General features: G+C 46.4%; 1 protein-coding gene across 1 annotated transcript in view; it reads left to right on the plus strand.

The window, feature by feature from the left end:
* ELOVL5 (ELOVL fatty acid elongase 5) overlaps positions 1-24,785 on the plus strand; it is a 55,008-nt gene that overhangs the window by 16,840 nt on the left and 13,383 nt on the right. The window contains exons 2-3 of the mRNA XM_080934790.1: positions 18,550-18,615; positions 20,403-20,590. Coding sequence (XP_080790916.1) covers positions 18,558-18,615; positions 20,403-20,590 — 246 coding nt within the window. The 5' untranslated portion in view covers positions 18,550-18,557. The remainder of the gene's footprint in view (positions 1-18,549; positions 18,616-20,402; positions 20,591-24,785) is intronic.

Here is a 24,785-nt window from a genome sequence, read left to right on the forward strand (position 1 = left end):
CTCATTACCTGACAGTTTAAACAATCTCTTCGTGGAAATGTGCTTTATAAAACAGCGGGAAATTAATGCACACCAGAATGCTCAGTGTTTTTGCCCATCTCTCACATGCCTTAATGAAAGATGCCTGGATCCTCTCAATGTGCTGCATTCAGTAGGTTCAGATCTTACACATGTAGTCTCTGGTGAGAGGGAGATGGGATCATGAAGATAGTTTTTTCTTGCTGAAAGGACCCAGAAGCTAGGGCTGACTGCATGCTGAGAATCCCTCCACAAAGCTCCTCCAAATTGCATTTTTAAAGAGGATCTTTCTACTTGACTATTAAACGATCATTTTTCATTTCTTCTTTCAGCAGCTCTTGCCCTCCTTTCTCTCAGATTAAGATTCTAGATGTGCCTCACCGTGTATCGGTGCATCTCCTTCACATTTGACCTTCATCAGGTGGACGGCCACGCTGGACTTGGTCACATGACTGTAGAGTACCCTACTTAGGTAGGGTAAGATTGACTGTTAATGTGTTCCAATACTGGTTGTTGGGGTATGTGCTCTACTGCAGAATTGTGGTCCGAAAAATATTACAAATCTGAACAGAAAGGAGCAGGTAAGATTAAGGTCATGACGTTGTGCCTTGGGGTGCACTTTATAAATCCCAGCACTGGAGTCACAGAGTGATGGATCTCTGTCAGTTTGAGGCCAGCCAGAGTTAGAGAAACCTCGTCTGAAAAGCAAAAAGATAAATGTCATTGTGGCAATAATAGGGTTTTTAAAAATACTCATTTCTGTTTTTGAATTTATCCCTTCCCATGGAATATCTTTATAACCTTTGGATCTTAAAGTTGTCAGAAAAATCACTTAAATATACATAATCTCAATTTTATTCAGGCTTGGCGTCATGTACTGTTGAGGCTGGAGCGTTAATACAGAACTGCTGCAGCTATCCCCTGGATCTTGTTTAACCCTAGTTCCCTGGAAGACAAACTTGCCAGTCTGCCTGGTTGTGTGCTGAGTCCACTGCTGTGCCGTGAGCTACAGATTCTAGTTACTGGTATCTCTGTTGGCTCTACCTGCACTGCGCGGTCTGGTAGTCACCAGCCACATGTTGTCACCAAGACTTGAAAAGTGACTGATGTAACTGAGGAACTGAATGAACTTTTACTTTTAGTGATTTTTTTTTTTTTTTTTTTGGACACAGATCTGCCTGCCTTTGTTGTGTAACAGACTTTTCCTGGGGCAGATGCCTCCTCCTTCCCCCAACACACACACACACACACACACACACACACACACACACACACACACACACACATACACTCACACACACAAAATCTACCACTCAACCTAGTTAGGGGGCCAGGACAGACCAAAGTACGTTACCACCAAAGTCCAACTTGGTGAACCAGTAAGTTTCACTGTGATTACTTACAGGGGCAGACCAGCTAACAAACAAACAGTGTGGAGCGCACTGCACAGCTTGTAGCCTGACCGGTTGAGTGTACTTTCTAGGTGGCCTGGCTGATCTGAGCCCTTCCAGGCAGCTCACTTATCTCTGCTTATTCAAAGTGGTTGGGCCTGTCTTAAAGTCTCCTTTGGAGCTTGGCTTCTGAAAGTGGTCACTCCTTCTTGAACAGGGAAGGATTTAATGAATCCTGTCAATTTCAGGGACTTCCTGCAAGTTTTGAGTTATTTTCTATCTTAAGCTTTCTTGTAGGAGGGAATGTTTCAAAAGCAAGGAAATTGCTATCTAACACTCCTCCTTAGGCACACCCCCCCATACCAGCCAAGCCTGTTTTGTTGTGGTGGTTGTTTTGTTTTTTAATTAATTTTAGTAGCCAAAGAGTATCTAATTATTTCATTTCTAAAGTTTTAATGAACAATTATTGTATATATTTAGAAAGTATACTATAGACATTTGATACATGCATACAAACATATTGTTTATCACATGGCTTTGAGATCCTTCAAACTCTTCTAGTTATTTTAAAATACAGATAAAGTATCCACAGCCATCCTGTGTGCTGCAGAACACTGGAAGCCATTCTCCCCACCCGACTGTACTTTTGTACCTAGTATCTGATCTGTCTCTGTCCCTTCTCCCTTGCTGCTACCTGAAGGGCTTTGGGTTTGACTTGGTAAGAGCACTAGGGAATGAAAATAGGAAAGAGACAGACAGACAGACAGACACACAAACACACACACACACACACACACACACACACACACACACACACACGGATTAGATCTGTCAGTCAAACATTCTGATGGAGACCATTGGCAGCCCAGAACCTTAGCAGATCTCTGGAGGAAAGTAATCACAGGCTGCCGTCATCCTAGAGGCCTGTGGTTTATGCTTTTAACACACCATCAACAACAGCCTTAATAGGACCCAGGGAAGGCCTTGTCATCCCCATGGATGAGGCCATTGGCCTCCTTGACACAGCGCGCTCATGTCAATAGTATATCCTTAGGAGTTCATCCCTGCCCCACCCTCAACCTTCCTACCTTTCTTTTTCTTTTCTTTTCTTTTCTTTTTTTCTTTCTTTTTTTAAAATTTATTTATTTTATGTGAGTCAACTGTTGCTGTCTACAGACACACCAGAAGAGGACGTTGGGTTCCATTACAAATGGTTGTGAGCCAACCTGTGGTTGCTGGGAATTGAATTCAGGTCCTTAGCTCTTAACTGTGGAGCTATCTGTCCAGCCCTTTCTTGTTCTATGAAATCAACATTTGAACTGCCACAAGCGAAAACACTGCATAGCTGACTTCTGGCTGTGCCTGACTTGGGTATGTGTCCTGACTTGTTTGTGTGTGCCTGACTAATTTATGTGCCCCATTCTACTTGAGTCTCTATCTTGGCTCTTGCTCGAGTGCATGCCTGTGTCTGCTGAGGGCACAGTCGATGCCGTCCGATGCCATCCGACACAGAGTGTGACTGCTCCCTGACCGTCTTTGGCATCATGATCTCGATACCCTTGGAGAGAGTGCCTGGGATGGGACCTGCTGGCTCCTGTGACGGTTCTGAGTTTGGATTTTTGAGGAATTCCTTTCTTGCAGTTTTCCAACAGTGATAGCATTGCCTACACTCCTAGCAGGACTGTTTTGGGCATTCCTTTTCCTGTCCCCACCGGTGCGTGCGTTTATCTTTTTAATCACAGCCGTTCTGATTGGCAGGTGGTGATGTTTCAGTTTCCTTGGTGACACCACATATTTATTTTTCACGAACTTCTTTGCCACTTCCTTTTGAGAAATGTCTGGTCAGATCGTTTGCCCACTTTTTGAAAAAAAGGATTAATAAAAATGAGGACCATTTCACAAATGCATGTTGTCCTCGCACAGGGGCCTCACGGTCTCTTGCATCCCAGTGTTACCAGTGCTGAAGGGAACGCTGCTACTTTTTAATAGAGGCATCTTGTTAAGCTGTTGAGAGATTGAGTTCTAGATGGTCCCTCCTGAAGTGTTTTCTTCGGGTTGGCTGGTTGTCCCTATCAACAGCTCTTTGTGCCTTGCCTCCTTCCTGACCTCTGTTTCCCGAAGGCTTACCCTGCTGTGCGACCGTCAGCGAAGGTAGGTTTTGCTGTCTAGTTTATCACTGAGGATGAAACTGGAGAGACAGGAATGAAAACCAAGCCTGCTGATGCACAGTGAAAATGAGCTGTGGTGGACAGTTTAGGGGGTGATTGTTCAGGTTGGGTAGGATCAACCCAACCTTTGGAGAGAGGCGGTACGGGGGACATGGGACATGAGTGAGTTCTCAGAAGGGGACGAAGCAGACAGAAGCAGAGGGATGAGGAGGCACTTCATAAACCGGGTTAGTGAGCCGACACGAACGCTGTGCACAGGAAGGAGAGCCGTATCTGAAGAGACCCGTACTGCTGAGATGAATAAAGAAAACAGGACAGACGCATAGTGTGATTCTACTTCTTTGTAACATGGGTAGAACTGGGGAACGTTACTCCAGGAACAGTCACCACATCTTCCATGTAGACAAGGAAGCTAAAAGGTGAATGTCGTAGAAGCTAGTGGGGGTAGGGACTTGGAGACAGTGTTCACAGGCGTGGTTGGGGGAGGTGACATCATGTTCTGTGGCACAGAACATCCATGGCTGGCAACAGTGAAGTGTGTAGCTGCTAGAGACGGGCTTGGGTGTTCTTAGTGTGGAGCAGCCCTGTGTCTGAGATGATGTGTGTGGGTGGCATGACGATACCCACGTGTTGTATACATGTGTGGACCGTCATACTGTACCTGGTCAGTGCACAGTGATTTAACATTAAAATGGACAGTGAGTGGGGAAGGGCGAATCTCTACTGGTTTCCATAGTTCCCAACTGATGATTTTGAAGTTTTATACAGTGGGGTGTGATGTGTCCTCAGAGTCCCACAGACACTGCTGTCTTACCGCAAAGCATTCCTTCTTCCCAGAGGAGACCTTGTACCTCAGCTCTTCCCTGTCTCCTCCCTGACTGCCTCGCTTGCCTCCACGTGGCCCTCCGCAGACTTGCCGGCACACGGGACAGTCTTTCTGTGGCTCATCTACTCGGTTGTGCCGGGGTGATGTTTGAAGATGGGGTGCTTTTCGTGTGGACACCGAGTTCGGCAGAAGGGTGGTTCTGCTAGTTTTCCTGGGAGTCAGGCTTCATGGGTGTGGTGTCAGGAGTGTTCCTGGAATAGCTAGCTGGGATCCAGCCTGACTAGAAAAGCAAAGCAGCGTGGGTGGGGTCAAAGATGTGGGTCTTGTGGAGACGGTCCCCAAAGCAAACTGATGGAGGGCTCGGGGGAAGGGCCCGTCTGGAACGTGTGTTTACAGAGAGGGCTGTCCTGTTTCAGGGTACATAGTGGGTCCCTGAGTTAGAGTACCTGTAGAGCCGTAAGTTCTGCTCATGGGATCACCCCAGCGTTCGGGCCCATACAAGCAGCAAGGTGGGAAAATTAAACCTGTTCTGATTTTCATGTCCGTTAAGAGCTGGGCGGCCAGAGTTGGATCTGTCTTCCACCCGTACAGGCGCTGCAGTTTCTAACGTGTGAGTCTCTACTTCTGTAAATAGAAAAATAACCCTTCATAGGCTCGTCATGAAGAGTAAACCAGTTTGTGTGATACGGTGCTTGGTCCTAAGTGTTCAGTGGTAGCTGCCACTGGCATTGCGTTGGTGTGTTTCTCTTATTGACGGTCTCATCTCGAAGCCGGCATCAGCAAAGGAAGAACATTCAGGCTTCATAATGAAATCTTTTTAACGTATTAGGGAAGCATCTCAGTCCATAATGGTGTGATGCAGTATGTGTCTGATGTTAGGACGAATTAGGCCAGACTCAATGCCACCTCATCCTATTAAACCCAGAACAGCTTCTCTCCCTGCTTGCTAAACAGTTTCCTGCAGTGAGACGGTTCTCAGACAGAGGGCCACTTGTCACCATGAGGCCGTTATGACCCAGGTAAAAGTTAGTTGGTTATAAATTGAAGCTGTTGTGTCCCAAGGCACGTAGTTATTCTATGTGTCACAGGTAGAGGACACTCAGGGTGTGTTCTCTGACGTGGGTATAAAATTTCTCTGATCAAGTCAAAATATTTTTCTGTTCATCTGCACTCACGCAAGGATTGGGAAAATCAAGCTGTTTTCTATTGGTTTAGCTCCTGTGATAACTAAGGGCATAAGCAATATGGCTGACTCAGCTGTTGACCACCAGGGCTCTCTCCTGCAGGATGCTATCTATGTACACAGTTAGGAAACCAACCAGGAGAGTGCCGTCCTCTTAACATAGAACACATTTGACTTTAAAAGATCTAGAACCCTGTCTCTCTCAGACCAGATTTATGGCTTGCTTCAGAGGATTCCTGTGTTTGAGGATCTTTTAAAAACAACAGTCTACATTTCAAGAGCCAAAGAGTATCTGTAACATACCTTTACATAAAGGGGAGCTTGAGGGTATTTAAGGGGGAAAACAATTTAGTTAGGGGGTTTGAAAATGCTCAGTTGTTAAGAGCTTTTACTGCTCTTCCCGAGGACCCAGGCTCAGTTGTCATAGTTCACACCAGGTGCTTCACACTTAATTCCCTCTAGCTCCTGGGTGTCCTCTGTGTCTGCGCTCAGTGGACACCTATATTCATGTGTAGCTGAGTAAGTTTTAAAAGGAGAAGAGCACTGGTGTGATGGAGCACGCCTTTAATCCCCGTCTGTAGCGGGGGCTGTGCCAATGGTCCCTGCATGACAGAAAAGCCCATGCAGAGCCAAATGGCATCACATGTAAAAGTGCCTCTGTTTTTGACTCCGACTCTCTCTGTAGCCTATGGCTGACCTGGAACTCCCCACTTGTCTCCACTTCCCCTAAGTGCTGGGGTTAAGAGTGTGAAGCACCAGGCAGCATTTCAGAAATGCTTCTTTATCCTTGTCATTTTCAGTGGAGTTGATAAGAAATTAGCCAGACAACAGGGAAAAAGAGCTTTTTATGTTTTATAATGCGACAAACTTTCGTGTTTTGTTGCCAGGAACACCTGGGATGTGGCAGTATAAAAATACTGAGAACTTTTGTCACTGGGGCCCAAGGCTGACTCTGCTGCGGAACACCTTCTCAGTGAGAAACCCCAGATTGAATCTGCTGCAGAGGGAGGGGCTGAGATGAGGGAAGGCGTCCCACTTACTAGGGACAAGGACATGTAGCTTACACTCACTGTTAAACAAAGCCCTGGAGCTGTTAAGGGTTTTTCCCAGGTGTCTTTGCCTGTAAGATGAGATTTTGCATTTGTCATTATGACTGAAATAGCTCAGACCTCAGTGTCTTTGAGTCTCAAAGATGACATTTTATTCGGGGGACTTTTGTTCACAACCCTCTTAACCCGTTGGAAAGTAGCCTGTGTGCAGTGCAGGGTTCCCTGAAGAGAAGCAGGAGGATGGACACCCGCCCTCCATCCATCCCACCTGGCCTGCAGAGTCGGGGGTTAAATGAATGATGCTCCGTGGAAACCCCAGTGTTTGGTGATGGTTTAAACTCTGGGACAGAGGTCAAAGGACCCCCCCCCCCATCCTTTTTCAACATGCACTCTTATTTATCTTTAGTCGCATCCCCAAAACCACCACCATGTAGATTGGATGGAGGATCTGTCTGTGTTTGCTTTTATTTAATAAATGCTTAGCCTTGCTTGCTGGTTAGGTTTCCTTGTCGCCATTACGGATTTGTAAAAAATGAGCCTGTTGAGAGTTGCAGATTCCTATGTAGCTGTAAGAGAGTGCAGACACCGAGAGAGCTAGGGCGGGGCAGTCGGTGAGGATGAAGGGAAATGGGAACTTAAAAGAAATAAAAGAGAGAGCACATAGATCTAACTACCCTTCACCTGGTTTCTCAGGGGAAGTACCCTGCAAACATTGACCTGGTACAGTCTGGCATGGGATGGTACCATCAGTGCAAGTTTGCTTTGATTGCCACATCTTTCCCTGGCACTTATAGACCTTGGTAACCACTCAGCTGTTCTCCAGCTCTGTAACTGGTTATTGCAGAAATATTATATAAATGCATTGACTTCTTTGACTCAATTTAAATCTCTAGACAGTCAGATAGGTTGTTGGTGTATTGATGGTGGTTTTTAAGTCTTTTCTCTGAGGATTCAAGCATGAATACACGGTATCCCGATTCTCTTTTCTCCCACCACCCCTAGATGTCCCCCAGCACGTCCCTCTCCAACCCTCCTGTCCTCTTCTGTTTTCTTCCTTCCTGTCTTTGTAACCAGAAAGCTCAGTTACTGCAGCCTGCTCTGTCTGAAGGTCATCTCACACTCCCCTCCTTTGGCCTTCACATTCTTTTCTCTCCTGAGCATTAGGGAGCGATATGTCCTATTTAGGGCCGAGCACTCACTTTCTCTGCTGCACTGACCACAGAGACAGTCTTCCCTGGGCAAGGCTGAAAGCAGCACTTACCTATGGATGTAAGCAGAACGGACTGAGGAGGCATTTTGACATGTCTGTCTGTTAGAACAGCAGATTCTTCCCCATCACTCCCAAGGCCTTAGTGACCACTCCCCATTCCCTGACCGGAAAGTGAGTGGTTGGTTGCCTTCGTAACCTTCATGTGCTATTGTTCCAGAAGGCATACCTCGTCAAGCTGGTTGGTACTCATTCGGGATTCACTGTTGGATAAAACCAGTGGCCCAAAGCACCCTATGGTGTTACGGAAGCCAGCAGGGGAGAAGTATTTGAATCAGTCCTATTCTCAGATGTCCAACCAAAGTGTGCTGTGTCTTCGGCAGTGGTCTCACAGTCTAGCTCTTGTGCAGCCAAGAGCAACACTACTTAGCTTGCTTGAATTGTTTGGAGGCCTCCCTGACTCGTGGCAAGTATCTGATGCTTCTATTCAGAGTTCCCTTCGAACCCACTGACTACCTCTGGTTCTCTGGGGAAGAAGCAGGGGAAATTCTGGGTTTGGTTTTTTTCCTGATAAAAATAAAAGGATTGCTCCTGCGGTGACATTAATAGCATTGAGAACTTTAGAATCTAAGATGGAAAGTTTTCTGCTTTAAAAATAGTTCCGACCCTGCTTTGTGGCTTGAAGAACTAACAGCCAGGGGCTTCTCACAGAACTTCACATCCTTGGGGAGTCAGCAGGAGAGAGAGCTGCGCTGTGTAATGCATGCTGGGTATATGCCATAAATGTGAGGTGGGGCAGTATTGGAATATCTAAGAATTTGTTTCTGTGGTGGTAGAGTTTTGTTTCATTTGGAGAGATGGTTGGAATAGAAGTGGTCCTCCTTCCTCTTAGCTGATAAAATTACAGCAAACAAGGAGTTGTGCCAGGATCTGTTGGTCTAAAAACCAGCTTGTCCTTGAGCCTGCTGTCTGGGCTTTGTCGGTGTAACGTGATCGATGATGGGGTGGGTGTGTAAGCATCAGCAGCTGTAACTGTGAGCCTGGACATGGGCATTCAGGAGCCAGTTACTGAAGCAGACCCATCCTGCGGAGCTGCCCAAAGAGCTCTCTCTCCAGAAGAGCGAACCTGACCTTCTAGGCATGGCTTCCAGACACTGTGTTTTAAAGCTTCTGGGTGATGTGAGCAAGCACAGCCAGGTCAGAAAAGCCGTTGCTAGGAAACCGAGGGACTCCAGGAGGGCACACACATGTCCTCACTTGTCCTGGCTTACATGGCAGTCACATGCTCATCCAGGTTCTCTATAAAGGTACAGATGTGAGCTCCAGAGGTTTCACTCTTGAAGAGCTTAGACCTGCTTAGAATTGTGGACAAATAAACAGATAGTTGTATTTTAACTAATAATTACATTTTGCAAACAAAGAAAATCTCCACCATTTTATCACAGATTGAAAGACAGTGGAACTGGCTGGTAGCACATGACTTAAATCCCAACACTAAGGAGGCAGGGCCAGCCTGGTCTACAGAGCAAATTCTAGGACAGCCAGGACAGCACAGAGAAACTCCATCTTGGGGAAGGGGTTGGGGGAGGTGAAAATGATTTGGAGTTTGCAGATGAGGCCTAGGGAGGGTCATGGCCTCGTTTGTCCTATCTGGTAATGCATTGCAGAGGTTTCTGAGGCCTCTGATAACATCCATTTTAAGGGGAACACAGCTGTTTTGAGGGCAGTGTTCATACGGTTGTATTGAAATATGTTACCATTTTAAATTAATCCTGTATATTCTCATAAGAAATGTATATCCAACCCGTTCTGGTATCTACTGTCTTCATTATCTTAGTACAATCAAGAAGTTGGGTTGAAATTCCCTGCAAGGTCATGGGCTGTGAAACTTGTTTGATCTCAGGCTCTGTCATTCTCTCTTGTAGAGAGTCACTGGCAGTAATGACATTTGCATCATAGGACCCTTGGGAGGCTGTCTGGAGGATTCAGGAGCAGCAGGATGTAGAGCAGACGACCTGAGTCAGGTTTTGGGTACATGGCCATTGGCAGCTCACGCCTCTCTAGGAAAAGTGGATCCTGACTTGGGACCGTGATGTCCAGACCCATCCGTTGCCTCTTAGTCAAAGAACTTGAATCTTCTTGCCTAAAAGCACTTACCGCTCTTTTAGAGGACCAAAGTTTGGTTCTCGGCACCTTCATCAGACAGTTCCAGTTCCGACACCCTCTGGTATGAGAGGACGTCTGCATAAACTCAAGCCTGGTACACAAAAGCAGAGGTCACCGTGTGCCCACACTTGCTGGTTCTGAGGGGTAAGAGGTGGGTCAGACTCAGGCTCACATCTGCTCTTTACTAAATGCACCCTGCTCTGCATTTCTCACAGAGAAGTTAGTGATCAGCATCCTCTTAGCGTCCCAGAGAAGTTTGCACAGAGTTTTCTTGCAGGTCCTGTGAGTCACATTTTATTATTGCCTGTGATTCCATCCACAATAGAGAATGACAGAGCCCTGATACCAGTGTCACTGCCCGCTGCCTCGTAAAGAATTCCAGTTTAGGGCCTAGCTGAGTTCGTAAACATTGGGTGTATGTTTGATCAGTGTTGTTTGTAATGATGGTAATAATATTTTACCTATGTTGACTCACTGGGTCACGTGAAGGTCTAATTATCCCCATTTCACAGACTGGAGGCCGAAGACTCCTCCGAGAGATTAACTTTCCCAAGGTCATCTGTTGGCAAGACAGGCACTTTGAACCTGGCCGGCTGCTTCAGAGTATGAGCTCCTCGCCACCATTGCTCAATTCTGATTGGCCAGCATATCGCTCACTACTCTGTTCTAAGAAGGGTGGAGTCCTCTTGGCCTCTGTGCTTTTACCAGTAAAGCAGTGTACTGCTCTGCACATAACTCCTCAAGAAGTATGTTAGCGTGAGGTGGCTCCATTTCAAACGCCTGGTGTGGCTGGACTCCCACCCCAATGCAAGGTTACATTGCTGCAGTGTAGCTTTGTGGGCGTTGATGGGGTATTGTGGGAGTGCGTACTGAGTCCACCTGCTGCAAACCAGTGTTCACTTAGCAGTAAGGATTCTGTGCATTAGATATTGTCTCATTCCAAGCAACAGAGTGTGTTTTGATGAAGCAGAAGTTATCACTAGTTCTCGGGTTTAAAGAGGAAATGAAGTTGGTACTGTTGCGAATAAATTTCTTTTTTAAAAGAATATATTTATGCAGTGAGTACACTGTCGTTTTCTTCAGACACACCAGAAGAAGGCATTGGATCCCATTACAGATGGTTGTGAGCCACCATATGGTTGCTGGGATTTGAACTTGGGACCTCTGGAAAAGCAGTTAGTGCTCTTAACCACTGAGCCATCTCTCCAGCCCAAGAATAAATTCTATAACAATGTACCCATCTCTGATAAATAAGTTGTTATGTGGAGTCTGTGTTAGAGATTGTGAAAGCTAAAAATCCCTGTTAAGAATTCCCCTAGGATTGAATTGTAGGATTCTTTTAGTTGCCCTTTCAGACTGATTTTCTTAACGTCTGAGTTTCTTAGATTATTTATATATTGTTTTTAAGGACCAGGAAAGCACATGCCTTTGTCCCAAGTAGAAAGGAAGTGCCTTTCAATGTTAAAAGGTGTACACGTACGTGCGTGCGTGTTTGTATTTTTAAAGTTTCATACTTCACAGAATGTTTTTGCCGAGTGTATTGCTCAGAGAGGCACAGAGCATTGAGAAGGGCTCCCTGGAAAACTCCCTCTGTAAGAAGGATCTTAGGAAGCTGCTGTTGTGGGATAGCGGGTCTTCCTCCCACTTCCCTTCGCAATGCCACGTGTGTCCTGAGTGTCTGACCATCTGTGGTATCATGATTGTGTACTGCCATCTGATCACGATCCGAAGGAATTGAAATAAGTAAAACTTTAAGGTGTACAGTGTTGTGTTTTGTAATACCTAACTGAAATAACCAGATTGTGTATGCTGAGTGAGCCCAGATAGCAAAGCTACAAAGAACTCCAGGGAGGGCACCTGACTGGGGCTCTGAGGAAGGAGGAAGGGCTGGTATTGAAGGGAGCAGAGAGGATTTACATGTGGGTAAACAATCCTAAACCCCTGGAGGCTGAGGCAGGAGGATTATGAGGTTTGAGACCAGTTTGGGTTACATAAGTGAGATCTTGTCTCAAACAAATGATCCACACTGCACCACGAGTACCACAGATGGCCACGAAAAGCCAGCCATCGGTTTAGAAAGCACCCCCAGCAGCGGGTAGTCTCCACCAGTACCCTTCTGTGTGTGTGTGCCTAAGTCCTGGGGACATGCTTGCCAGAGTGTGAGCTAACCAATGCAAAGTACCCTCAGGCCCTAAAATAGTGAGTCCCTCCTCCCTTCCCCCTCTTCCCTCCTTCCTCTTCCCTCCACCAACCAGCGACCACAGGAGTCGGAGATGGAAGCTTCCCATTTGAAACATCTCATCTTATTTTAGTGCAAAGGAATTCTGATTTGGCAACATTTTAAATATGTGTGTCCCAAAATTGTCCCATTGTGTCCAAAGAGTAGGAAGGCTTTACCAATAGGCAACACATCCAAACCTTGCTTTTAGTTACTGATCTGAGAGCCTGAATGGGCTGTGCTGCTTTTCTTTAAGTTTGTCAGGAAGAAAGGAAGGATGTCTTCAGGGTGGTGATGAGAGTTCTGTTCTTTCAGTGAGGTAAGAGCAAATGGGAATTCTGCAGTAGAAAAAGAACAGCTTTATACGTGGGAACAAAGGCACTGAACTAATGTGAGTAATTTATCTTATTATTATTATTTTTGTTGTTAACCCACCTTTATTATTTATTTCAAAGGCAGGAGTTTTAAGGGATTTCACTGTTGGGTTACATTCATATCCTGAAGCTTGTTAAAAGTGTTTCCCCTCCTGTATTTAACATTTCTGTTTTTGTTTTTGAGATGGAGGTCTTACTCCTGTGGGCTGGCTGGGAATTCACAGAGCACCACGATGCCCCAAGGCTGTGTTTTAACATTTCCAAAAAGAACTGCTGCTCCTTCTCTCTGTTTGGCAGCTAAAGTTCTCAGCATAGAACACCCCAAAATTCAGGAGGAATGTGTTGTGGCTATGGGTGTGTGTGTGTGTGTGTGTGTGTGTGTGTGTGTGTGTGTGTGTTGGCAGCCAACATAAAGAGTGTCCCACACCTGCTCACCCTAAGTTGACCATCAAAAGTCATCATATGAGCCTGAGGGCAGGCTCTTAAGTGCCAACCTGCCCTCACAGGTCATAGGTTTGTTAGCCCAGCTAGTTGGCTGTTTTAGGTGAACTTTGGCAGTTCAAAACGGTAAGACACAGTGTGATGGGGTAACATGGTAGACAGCTAAACTTCAATGATATATTTTTAAGCCAAAAGGCATTTGACTGGACTGATTTCACAGAACAGGAGTCTGCCAGGAGGCTCCTGTCACCTTTGCCGCCAGAAACACTGGATTTCCAGAATGTTCCTAGCATAGATGGATCACCAGGCAGCTGGCCTGGTTGTGGGTTTAGGCATCAGCTCTTTCTGTGATTTGTATTCCAATTCTGTGATGTCGCCTTATAAAGTTGTGCCTGTCGGACTGCGGTGTGGTCCGAGCCCTTTCCTTGCTTTCTTGCTTCCTTCAGCAGCCAGACTGCCTGGGAGATCTCACAGTCTTCAGATTTGGTTCCATCGCCTGAGGAGCCGCAGCTGTCACTGTCATCACTGCCATCCCAGGCCCCTGGCCACACTTCTCTCCCCCTTGGCAGCCCAGTGGGAAGCAGCAGAGGGGCTGGCTTGCTGGGAAACCTGTCATGGCGTCATTTTTCATTCTTTGAAGATGCTTCTAGTAATTGCTATATAATTCATCTGGGCTTACACTACATTCAGAGGGAGCTAAGGAGCTAGATTGGGGGTGGGCTTCCACAGGAGCAGGCGGGCCCTCTTTGGGCATGTGGTTTGTTTGCCTTTTTGGGGTCAGAGTTTACAGTATTTCATGCTGTGGTGGTTCTGATCTTTCTTTGAATTCAGGCATAAGGATTCTAAATTCGGAGTAGTTGCTGGAAATGATTTAGGTGGTGTGCTGAACTCTTTCCTCCCCTCCTGCTCTCCAGCTGTCCTCTCATAAATATAAGGGCATCCATCCATCCATCCATCCATCCATCCATCCATCCATCCATCCATTCATTTTGGTGCTTTGCCTGCACGTATGTCTGTGAGAGGGTACCAGCTCCCTTCGAACTGGAGCTACAGATAATTGTGAGCTGCTTTGTGGGGAATTGAACCCAAGTAAATACAGGAGAGTTTATAAACAGAATGCCGGCGCCTGCCAGTTTTCCATAGTGCGATGTTTAAAACGTGACACACTCGTAGTGTTGCACAGTTACCAACAGCAGTGATTTTATAGTGGGAAGAGAGTCGGGACTGTGCTGGCACGCCTCCCAATACTAACCAGTTATCCTGCCATTAGGAGGCTGAGGCAGGGAGATCACCAGTTTGAGGCCAACCTAGGCTTTTTTGTCTGTTACAGTCAGAAAGGAGATTGTCTGATATCTGCTGCTCACGCGTTTAATCTTTGTCCATGTGTTTTTATGTGTGCTCTCAAATTCCTAAATAGCTTTAGGATACTCTTATGGTTGGGATTTCAAAAAATGGATTCTGATACGCCTGGCTGTGGCCTGCCGTTTCCGTGAGGTTGAGTAGAGGTTTTGGTTCAGTGTCAGCAGGGTCTTGTTTCTGGGGAGAGTAACCTATTCCTGTCATGTATTTCTTGTCAATTTGTAGGGAGCCAGGCAGATCAAAGAAAAGCCTGTTGCTTGCTCCAGAGGATCAAAGCCTCCCCTAGAGAGGCCCGGTGCCTGGCTTGGTCCCTCCTGGCACCACGGTACAGAGTGGCTGTGTTCCCTTGGCCCAGCAGGCTTGAGAATTACGTCTCTTCACAGAGGCTGGAAACTGCAGCAGGCAGGCTGCAGACCTGACAGCATGATTGAACATTATTGTAAATCAGGTCATGGCGTTCCCATAATTCCAGATGACCAGGTTAAGTGTCAAAGGTCCTTTAGGGTTCTGTACCAATATGAGAGTATATCCCAAAGGCCACGCAGCAGTGGGTCAGTGGTCAGTCCAGCGTGGCATGAGTCTGGAAAGGTCGTCCACAGTCAGCATCAGGGATAGAGGTGGTGTGGACAGCTAAGAATTGGCACCCCTCTTCTTTTCCAAGCTGTTTGCCACATGCTCTCTGCAAGCCGTGCCATTTGACCCCTGCAGAGCTCGCACCCAAGCCTCAGATCCATTGTGTTTTTCTGTAGGTGTACAGGGCCCTTTCCCTTGGACACAGGGCTCGTGCATTCACACCTGCTGTCCTCAGGGCAGCCGGCTCTAACTCGATTCCTGAAAATAAGTCCCATTTGAGGTTCATTCCATCCCTTTACCCTGCTTTCTTCTTGTGAAGGTGTATCATGTTTCATGTATGTATCTGTCATCAATACAGTTGTTTCTCTGATCTCCTTGGATGTACTTCAAGACCCCACTGAATGCCTGATGCCACAGATCATATGAAAGCCTGTACATACTAAGTTCTCTGTCTGTCTGTCTGTCTGTCTCTCTCTCTCTCTCTCTCACACACACACACACACTAGCCAGTTTTAACCTTTTCACATCAAACACACTTTAAAAGGCTTATTCTGACATCTGCAAATCATCAGCATCAGTATATTTTAAGGTCACATTCATCAAGGCTGTGTGAACAGCCAGTCTAATAAGTGGATGTCACTTACTACCTGTTTGTCCCGTTGGGAGCCTGTAGTTAGCAGGGATACCCTGGACAACGCGATCTGTACTGCAAGTAAGATTCTGTGGGTTGTGCCTCTGTCCCGAGTGTTGTACAATTGTTGTAGTGTTGTACAGCATCATCTAAAGCGTTTCTGCCATTTTCGGTTCAGTGTTCTCAGACTGCATTTGACTGCAGGTCTTGGAAATCGTTCAGATCCTGTTTCCGTGTTCATAGTGTTCTCTCCGGCCTTGGATTCTGTTTTCCGAACTGTTGTGTCTCTTACGGTTTTAAGTCCTCAGCGCGCAGAGCCTGGTGCAGACAGCAGGTGTACGGGTGTCAGTGAAGAAATGAATGGTGTGAATGATGAGTGGTGTGAATTGGGGCGGATGGAAGCATAGCATTGTGGGTATGAATGGTACCAGGGAGCCTTTGGTGACAGACCTTATGAGAACAAGCAGCTGTGAAGAGCATGTGGACACACCCAGTTGTGGGTGTGTGTGGGCGGGGGGGGGGACACCTGACCTGTCAGAGTCAAGCTGGTGAGTCACGCACGGGTCAGCCCTCACTTCCTCACAGGAACAGTGAGCCCTTCCGTGGACGGATCCCTCTTGACTGTTTTCCATATCTGTTCTTCCAAAGACTATTTGCTTTTTCACTGTGTTCCTAAGTTTGATTGAGAAAAGCTGTGCAACTGAGAAGGCACCGTCAGAACAGATGTGGCACTCTGGCAAAGTCTCCTCCTGGGCATGCTTTTGAAGAGCACCCCCCCCCCCAAGCCAGCTCCCGCAGACCTCCACAGCACAGCATTCTAGACAGATTATCCAGGACAAATACTGTCTTCGGTGTCTCCAGATACTAAACCCACAAGTCTCTCCCGTAGCCCGCTGCTGGAGTCAGTCCTCTCAGACTGAAATCTGACCTTACGCTTTTCTGCTCTTCTCTGGCCATGTTAGCCTAGATTCTCAAACTGGACTAGGCCGCTGTCCTTGGGATAATGGGTCATTTAGAGCAGTTCCAGGAACTTACTTTTTTCCCCAACCCACTAATGGCTCTTCTACACTCTCCACCCCCACCCAGCCAGTTAGCATCGTATCTTTTAAAGCCTTTCTGCACTCTTATCTCCAGCTTTCCCGAGGCCTCTACTTAGAGAACTGAAGCTCCCCCTTCTGAAAAGCCCTTCGTTAACAATCGGAGTGAACAGTTCTTGTTTCCTCGTGTCTCTCCGGGAACTGTTTGTTGGAATCCAGTACCGTGACTTGAGTTTTATTCCTGAGGTGTAGCATCGGGTGTGTGTATCTCAGCTACCACAGAGGTGCGTTCCAGCGCCTGCTCTGCTTCCCACGTGCGCCCTTGTGCCTTCTGGGTCCAGCACGTGTTCTAGGTGATGCTGCTGAATGTCTACCCGTTTGCACTTCCCTGGACATAGCGACAATAGATACTTGATATTTAGTGTTTCCACTTAGCTTCGGGTGTTTTTAGATAATCCCTTGTTCTTCCTGGTTTCTCTCTGGAAATATTATCTGTCCCCATGCCCCACCCTTGCCCTAGAGGTTTGGCAATGCTTAGAAACGGTTCTGACGATTTTTCAGAAGAACTGGAGGGCTCGGTGATTGATTCTGTATAAAACAGTGCAACTACATTTACAGCACAGCTAAAATTCACATGGTTGTGAATGTGATAACCATAGATTAAAGTTATATTAGATTTAACGGAATTGTTTGTTTGGGGACAGAGTCTCATTTTGTAGCCGCAGCTGATCTGGAACTGTGGCTAGCACGGGCTTGCCTCAAAGGCGTGCACTTCTACACCCAGCCCAACGTGATGGAGTCCTGAGGATGAACACTTGACTCTCTCCTGTGATCAGCTTGCTATTTTTAGTGCTAAGTTGATTTGGTTGTTTGCTAATGGTTTAGAATACAAATGTACAAAAGTTTGTTTATTGTGACTTTGTGTGTGCGCTCCAAAGGGGAGAGATTTCTGGACCAGTTTGTTCAAGCACTACCACTGGCTTCCCTCTGTTTGGAGCTGACATGACTGGGGTTGGAGGACATGATGTTTAATATTTAAATTGTTTTACTCCGGACATGAAGTATTTAAAATAAAGATGGAGGTGACACGTAATTTTAAGCAGGGAGCAGAGTCAAGAAAGGAGTCAATGGAGTATACGTGACTGGGTGGGGAGGGGGGCTGTGCGTGCGTGTGCGCGTGCGCGTGTGTGCGCTCGAGAGCTCGTGTGAGTGTGTGTGTGTATCTGCATGTGTGTTTGTGATCTCTGTGTGTGTAAATGCCATAATAACAGCATCAGGGGAAGGCTGGGGCTAGCAAGATGGCTCTGCAGGTAAAGGTACTTGCTGCCAAGTGTGACAACCTGAGTTTCAATCCTGTGGACCCACGTGTAGAAGGAAAGAACCAGTTCCCAAGCTTGTCCTTGGACTTCCACATACATACCCCCCATAAGAATACTTTAAATTAGATTGTACATAGCATACACTATGTATAGCCTAAGTGCATATAACATACAGCATATATTCTATCTGGTGACAAGCACGGACACAACTCCTCTCCCGCTGTTTTGAGTGTCTTTTCCCTGTGGGGATGGATGTCTGCCGCCTTCCAATCCAGTTCTTCTTTCCCACTGAGGTTCAGCACCACATGGAGGGTTTCTGTGCAACTGAGAAAAGAAATTCAGAAACTGGGAGTAGATTGTTTTTTGTTTGTTCGTTTGTTTATGTGAACTCACAGGAGGTGTTTTTGTTCTGATTTTCAGCCTTGTACATCGGTTGCGTGGGGGAGTGGGAAGCATTCTTGGTTGTGTGTGAGGAATTCGGCCTTCTCCTTTGCACCTCTGAAAATGGCTTGTTCTTGTTCTTTTAGGAAAATGCGTATAAGGAGTATTTTGAGTAGACAGTAATCAATGTCTCCTTTCTCTTTAATAGGTTTTAAAATGGAACATTTCGATGCGTCACTCAGTACCTATTTCAGGGCATTACTGGGCCCCCGAGGTAAGGTGGCTTCTGGTTTACCTCATCATCTGTGGCCCCTCCCATCTCTTTATAGCCTCTTGTAAATATTGCATGAGATCTTGGAAAATGTTTTCTGTGATAGATCAGAACTATCTCCAGTAACAAGGGCCTTGTGACGGTCTCTGTTAGTTGAATGCTATCCCTGGCTCTCGGGACAGAGACTCCATGGCTGTGGATATCTTTCTCTAGTCTCAGTTTCCACACTTACGGCCTGTGAACGCCAGAGACCAGGCTGGCCTTGAACCCAAGATCCGCCTGCCTCTGCCTCCCAAGTGCTAGGATTAGAGGTGTGCACCACCACTGCCTTTTCATTTTAAATTAATAAATCATTTCTCATCATGTCATATGCATGAAATCCTTTGCTACACTGCTGCTCCTTTTCATTATCCTTTTATTTTGAAGTGTCTGTGTATGGCCTTCTGGTATTCTCTATAATACTTTCTTTAGAAGTTTTTCAGAGGTTCACAGAAGTGTATGAAGTTTCCATCGCTGACAAAATAACGGGGAAAGTCAACTTAAAGGAGGAAAGATTTGTTTTGTCTTCCGGGTTCAAGGGGCCCAGTCCGTGGTCTCTTGGTTGGCTGACTGTTGTTGGAAGAGCAGGGCAGAGGAAAGCCGTGCCTCTTGAAGCAGCTGAGAGGCAGCATATAAGGACAGAGACTCCCTTCAAAGGGGCACCGTGCTGATCTGTCCTCTCCCGCCAGGTCCCGCCTTCTGTGGCCTCTCCATCGTCCAGTCAAGGATGAACCCACCAAGAGATTCACTGATTAGTGCTACCAGGGACCTCATGGTCACTTCCCCCCAACCCTAGCTAGGCAGCTGCTTATAAGCAGCTTCTTAACAGAACAGAGGATTCACAGTTCACTCACTTTTAAGATACAGAAGAAAACAACAAAAAGAACTTCATCAATGGGTCAAAGATGAAAGGTGCCTGATCCCTCTGGCAATAGGAACCAAGGGTGTGGGGCGTCTAGCCTGGGGCAGCCTCTTTGCTTCTGTGGCAGGTAAAATGCGCATGCCTTAAGCTGCATCTGACAGTGGTTCCTGATCATTCTGCAAAGATACACGAAGGAAGCCCTTCTGAGACGTGTTAAGACCAGGCATCAAGCTAGTCATCTGTCTTTAGGTACAGGTTAGACTAGAGGACGGTCAGTTTAGAACAAGTTAGATTGGCAGTGCAGCCTCGGACTTGGATTCTCGCACCCAGGAAACTGAAGCAGGAAGATCGTAACAGTAGCAACGTGGCAGATATGAGGTAGCAATGAAAATAATTTTATGGTAGGGGTCACTGCAACAAGAGGAGCTGACTGTATTAAAGGTCGAAGCATTAGGAAAGGTGGCCGATCCTGGCTGAACCTATAGCATTTTACTCATCGGCCTCCATTGCTGACCCTCTAGTCAGGCACAGTGTCCGCAACCTGGCACCTGAGGGGCACTCACTGAACTGGACGGCTTTTGAATGCAGCCTACCATCTCCTACCTCATTCCAAGTTAACTTAATAAAGATAATAAACCTAGTGGGTAATCTGACTTTCGACTTTCAGATTCTTCGAAAGCATGTTTTTGCTATTTTACTTGGCATAAACACAAGTAATTATTCTAAACCTGTATCAAAAAGCTTTGCTTTGTTTTAGTGTGCGTTTGTATGTATTTTGCTTTTACTGTATTGTGTGGATTAAATGCAGTGTTGGTATCAGCTTGCTTTGGAAGTGGTTTCCCTTATGTGTACCTACTTGATAACTACACGTTTTTCTGATGCTTTTCAGATACAAGAGTCAAAGGATGGTTCCTTCTGGACAACTACATCCCTACCTTTGTCTGCTCTGTCATTTATTTGCTCATTGTGTGGCTGGGACCAAAATACATGAAGAACAAGCAGCCGTTCTCTTGCCGAGGCATCCTGGTGGTGTATAACCTTGGACTCACCCTCCTGTCTCTTTACATGTTCTATGAGGTAGGTCAGTGACTATAGTATTTCCTGCCACCAAGCCATGCTGCTGTTCCTGTGTGACCAAAGGCGCCTGTTTGACTCAGGAGAACGAGGGGCATTGAGTCTGCCGATGCATTTTAAGTAGGTTTTTAAATTGACCTTTAAAGACCAGTTGTCTGGATAGATGTCCCTAGAATACCTTAAAGCAGAAGCTTTTGTTACTGAGTTCCTGTGCACGAGTTTTGTGTGGCACACTCAGAACTAAGCTAAATAGCTTCAAAAACATTCTTATTCATAGAAAAGACAGGCTGGAAAAAACAAAGGGGGAAAAGCGGATCTGGCCACGTTTTATTGTTAATAAATGCTTGTTTCTCGTGCGGAGGAGGAAGTGGGTGGTACATTGGTAAATTCTGTGGCAGTTCAGCCTTTGTTCTGATCTGGTAACTTGTCAAGTCTCACAAGTTCTGGCTTTAAACTTTTGCTGAACATATTATGGTGCGTGACACTGTTGTGTGGGGTTACACAAGCGTACATAAGGTGCAGGTCACTGTTGTGCAGGGGTACACAAGCGTACACTGTGTAGTGTGTATGCTGCTTTTAGAAGCTTAGACACACGATTGGTAAGATCCTCATTGGAATGTGTGTGAGCTCGATAATTTCTTTTACATGACTAGATTGTTAAAAATCCGATGTTTTTTGGCTTCAAAGGCAAAAAATCAGAATCAGAATTTCAGTTCTTCCTGTTTTGCAAGGGATGATACAACCTGTAAAGCCAGGAAGAAAGGAGAATGTTGTCCTTTATTTGCAAGCACGGTCTGTCTGTCTGTCTGTCTTCTGTCTTCTGTCTGTCTGTGTCTTTTGGAAGGACTCTATTTTCCAGGCTTGCATTAACCTATTTCCAAATCCCTGTACAGAGAATTCCTATCTATACACAAAATGGACACATTGAGATATTCTTAGTTAGGCATTGTTGCAGCTTTAATTCCCCAGAGGGTGGTAGAAAAAGGGATGGGGGAGGGGAGGAATGGACTGTAGTGGTGACTTCCTGGCTCCCACTGCCCAGCTAGAATGAGAAGAGGTTAGCAGCTAGCATCGCTGTTCTGTTTAACTCTCAGAGAAAGGCTGACAGCCAGTGTGGTTTTCTTTGTTGTTGCTTTGGGTTTTGTTTTTGTTTTGTTTCTCTGTCCCTTTCTAGAATGAAGGCAGCCTAGGAGGGAGATGGCAGGCCTGGAGGCAGGGGCAGTGCATGTACCTGACCCTGGTCTGGTGCTGGGAGCTGCTCTCCTGCTCCAGGGACCGACTGCAGCAGCTGTCGCCTTCTAGAGCAAACCCTCTCACATAGTGGAACGATGGTAGAGCCATATCCTGAAGGAAGCTTCTGTAGAATGTGTGGGCTTTAATAGTCTATGTAATGGCCTAGAAATTAAGGTGATTGACTTTTAGAGAACCTGAGTGTGCCTTTGGTGTTTCATGTTTCAAGCCCCGACGGGATAGGAGAGCTGTAGCCATTTACCTTGGTATCCAGATACCCAGAGGTAACGAGAAGAAAACTGGCAGTCTGTATCTGATTAGGGGCCTCCAGGCAGCCTGTGTCAGGATCACAGATCTCCCTCTGGCAGGGTGGTGCAGATGATAGAGCGCTTTGAAATACAGAGGGAAAGCCCACCCTTAACGCTTAAGCTTTCAGGACGCAGGGTGACACAACAGTATTCAGAGCTCTCCTGCTGCCTGAGAAGCTCCTAGGCCTTCAGCGCAATTGTCAGACATGACTGTTGTTTCTGTCCTTCTGTGAACTCAACAGTAGTAACTGTGTTGGTCCTTGTCAACTCTGGGACTCTGTTTCCGTGTTTCTTTGTTTTGTTTCCTGGAACTAGCATTTGTATTCTATTAACTAACCAGACACAGTAGGGCAGCCATGAAGCCTAACCGGCTCTGCTGAGGAGACTGGGAGACCTTTGGGGTGCAGTGCCACACACACTGGTCTCTCTTAAACGAGGGGGACACGGAAATGGGGGGAGCCTCAGAGGCAGGGAAGGGGTGGGGTAAAAACAACTAAATCGGTTTTTAAATGACACAGGCCAAAATGTAAAGGGAGCACGGGTGTATTTATAGTTGATGCATTCGGTAGGGAAAGGAGGCTGTGCTTGTTAATACCTCATTGGCCTGTGTCTATCTCCAGGCAAAGGCTGGACAGGCCTGAGTTTTCAGTGCATTTGAGATGTTTGACAGGGACGTGTGTGTTAGGTTTCCCTTGTTGGTGTAGGCACTGTAGAAGAGAAGCATTTCCTTCTGGCAGAAGCACAGGGGTCCACGTGCTTCCACCCTCAGTGTTCCACCAGAGCAGTGACGCCGTCTGTCAGATGACCCATGCCACTGTCAGACTTCTAGATGAGAACCCTGTGACGGTAAACTCTGAACATCCTCCACTGCATTAGGAACCACCGACCCTAGGTTCTGAGGCGTCGGTAAGACATGCTTCTGGGTGTATTTAGAGAGGTTTGTCTGGATGGCAGCATCCCTGCCTGACCTGAATGGGGAGCAGGAAAGGAGTTCAGATGAATAATGGCCTCCCTTTCCCTGCCTCCAGAGTGAAGCACCACAAGGGGACGTTCTCTGAACTGAGCCAGAATAAACCCTTCCTCCCCTCCAGTTGCTCTTTATAAGGTAAAGGGAACCAGTACAAAGCCGTGCCTGCAAGATAGGGAGTGACTCCCTTCTCTGTTTCTGCACCAGCTGGTCCTGCATCATTCCGTCAGCCCAGCAGCTATCAAAGCTCCTTCTGATCCTTTGTCACAGTGTCACACAAGGTGTTCCTCTCAGCCAGCTGCTCTGCTCCAGCATGGAGCTGTTTTCATGTGTCTGCTCTTCTCCCATTATGCCTCTGACCTCCGAGGCCCCGCATGGAGAGGGTCTAATTGTCTGGTTTGATGTAGTCCAAAGGGCACGCTAGACCCAGTGATCCCGGACTCCACAGCAGCTGTCGGAGAGGGAGGCAGGCTCAGTGCTGTGCAGTGCCTTTGCCTTTGCTCTGGGTTCCCCTAGGCTGTCCTGCTCAGCTCTGCCTAAACCCACAAGCACCAGCTCTTTGATTCTTCCTCCCTGCCCCCCAGCCTCTTTGGTATCTCTCTTCCAAAGTGAAGTGTCTTTGTGGCATTCCCTCAGCACCCTATTCCAGCCCAGTCCACACTCACAGACTGCCCACTGCCTTATGAGACAAATACTGTAATGAAAAGGTCCCCTCTACCTTTCCTCGTGGTTATTTTGGTTGTTTGCACCACAGAAGCTCTCCGTGTATAGGAATAGGAAAAAGGCAAATATGAGAACCATCCTTTTATATACTATATAATTATCAGACATAAGTTATAGGTTACAAATGATTACTTTTGGGGTATTTTTTCTTTCCTCTAGTAGTATAGAGAGCTATATGTTGTAAAAGATACGACCAATTAGGTTTGAAACATTTAGAACATTTATGTAAAAAAAATGTATTTCCAAGAAGATAAAGCTGGCTTAGCATAAACCCAAACTTATTGCTTGTCTCTATGTATGCTGCCGTGCCTGGCTTTCCCGTGGCCTCCACGGATCTGAACTCGGGCTCTCAAGCGTAGGCAGCAAGCCCTTTACCAACAAAGCCATCTCATCTCCTGATGATGCTCACATCGCAGCAGTTATCCTTGGCTACATAGCAAGTGTGAGGCTAGCCCATGACACATGAAAACCCTGCTCAGGAAAAAAAAAATACCCTGCAGATACCCTCTGAGGACCTGCTTCTGAAGTAATGTTTTAGCCTACACGAATTCTTTTTTTACTTTGAAACAGTAAATGGTTTTTTTGAAATTCAAATGTTTGTTGAATGTCCCAGATAAGCATCCCATATTAGCATTCATGGGGTTCTGTGACAGGCCTGCCTTCTCCCAAGCATCTGAGAGGTTATACAACTCGAATACAGACTTGTAAAGAACAAGAACAAACGGGGCAGGGCAAAAAAAGCTTAACCTTCCGGGTTGGCACCGACTGTGGTAGAGTTAGGTGTGCATTGTGTGGATGTGTGTTCCACCTGGGTGGCTCCTGCCTTTGTTTGGTTTTTTTTTTTTTGTTTGGTTTGGTTTTTTTTTTTTTTTTTTTTTTTGAATTGTGCTTTGAAAGTCACGCTGTTTTATTGGGAAGATGGGAGATGTGGTGTTTGATAGGCCGCTTACTGTGCTGGAGCCTCCTGTCC

The sequence above is a fragment of the Micromys minutus genome (genome assembly GCF_963924665.1).
Source record: "Micromys minutus genome assembly, chromosome: 21".
Taxonomy (NCBI): domain Eukaryota; kingdom Metazoa; phylum Chordata; class Mammalia; order Rodentia; family Muridae; genus Micromys; species Micromys minutus.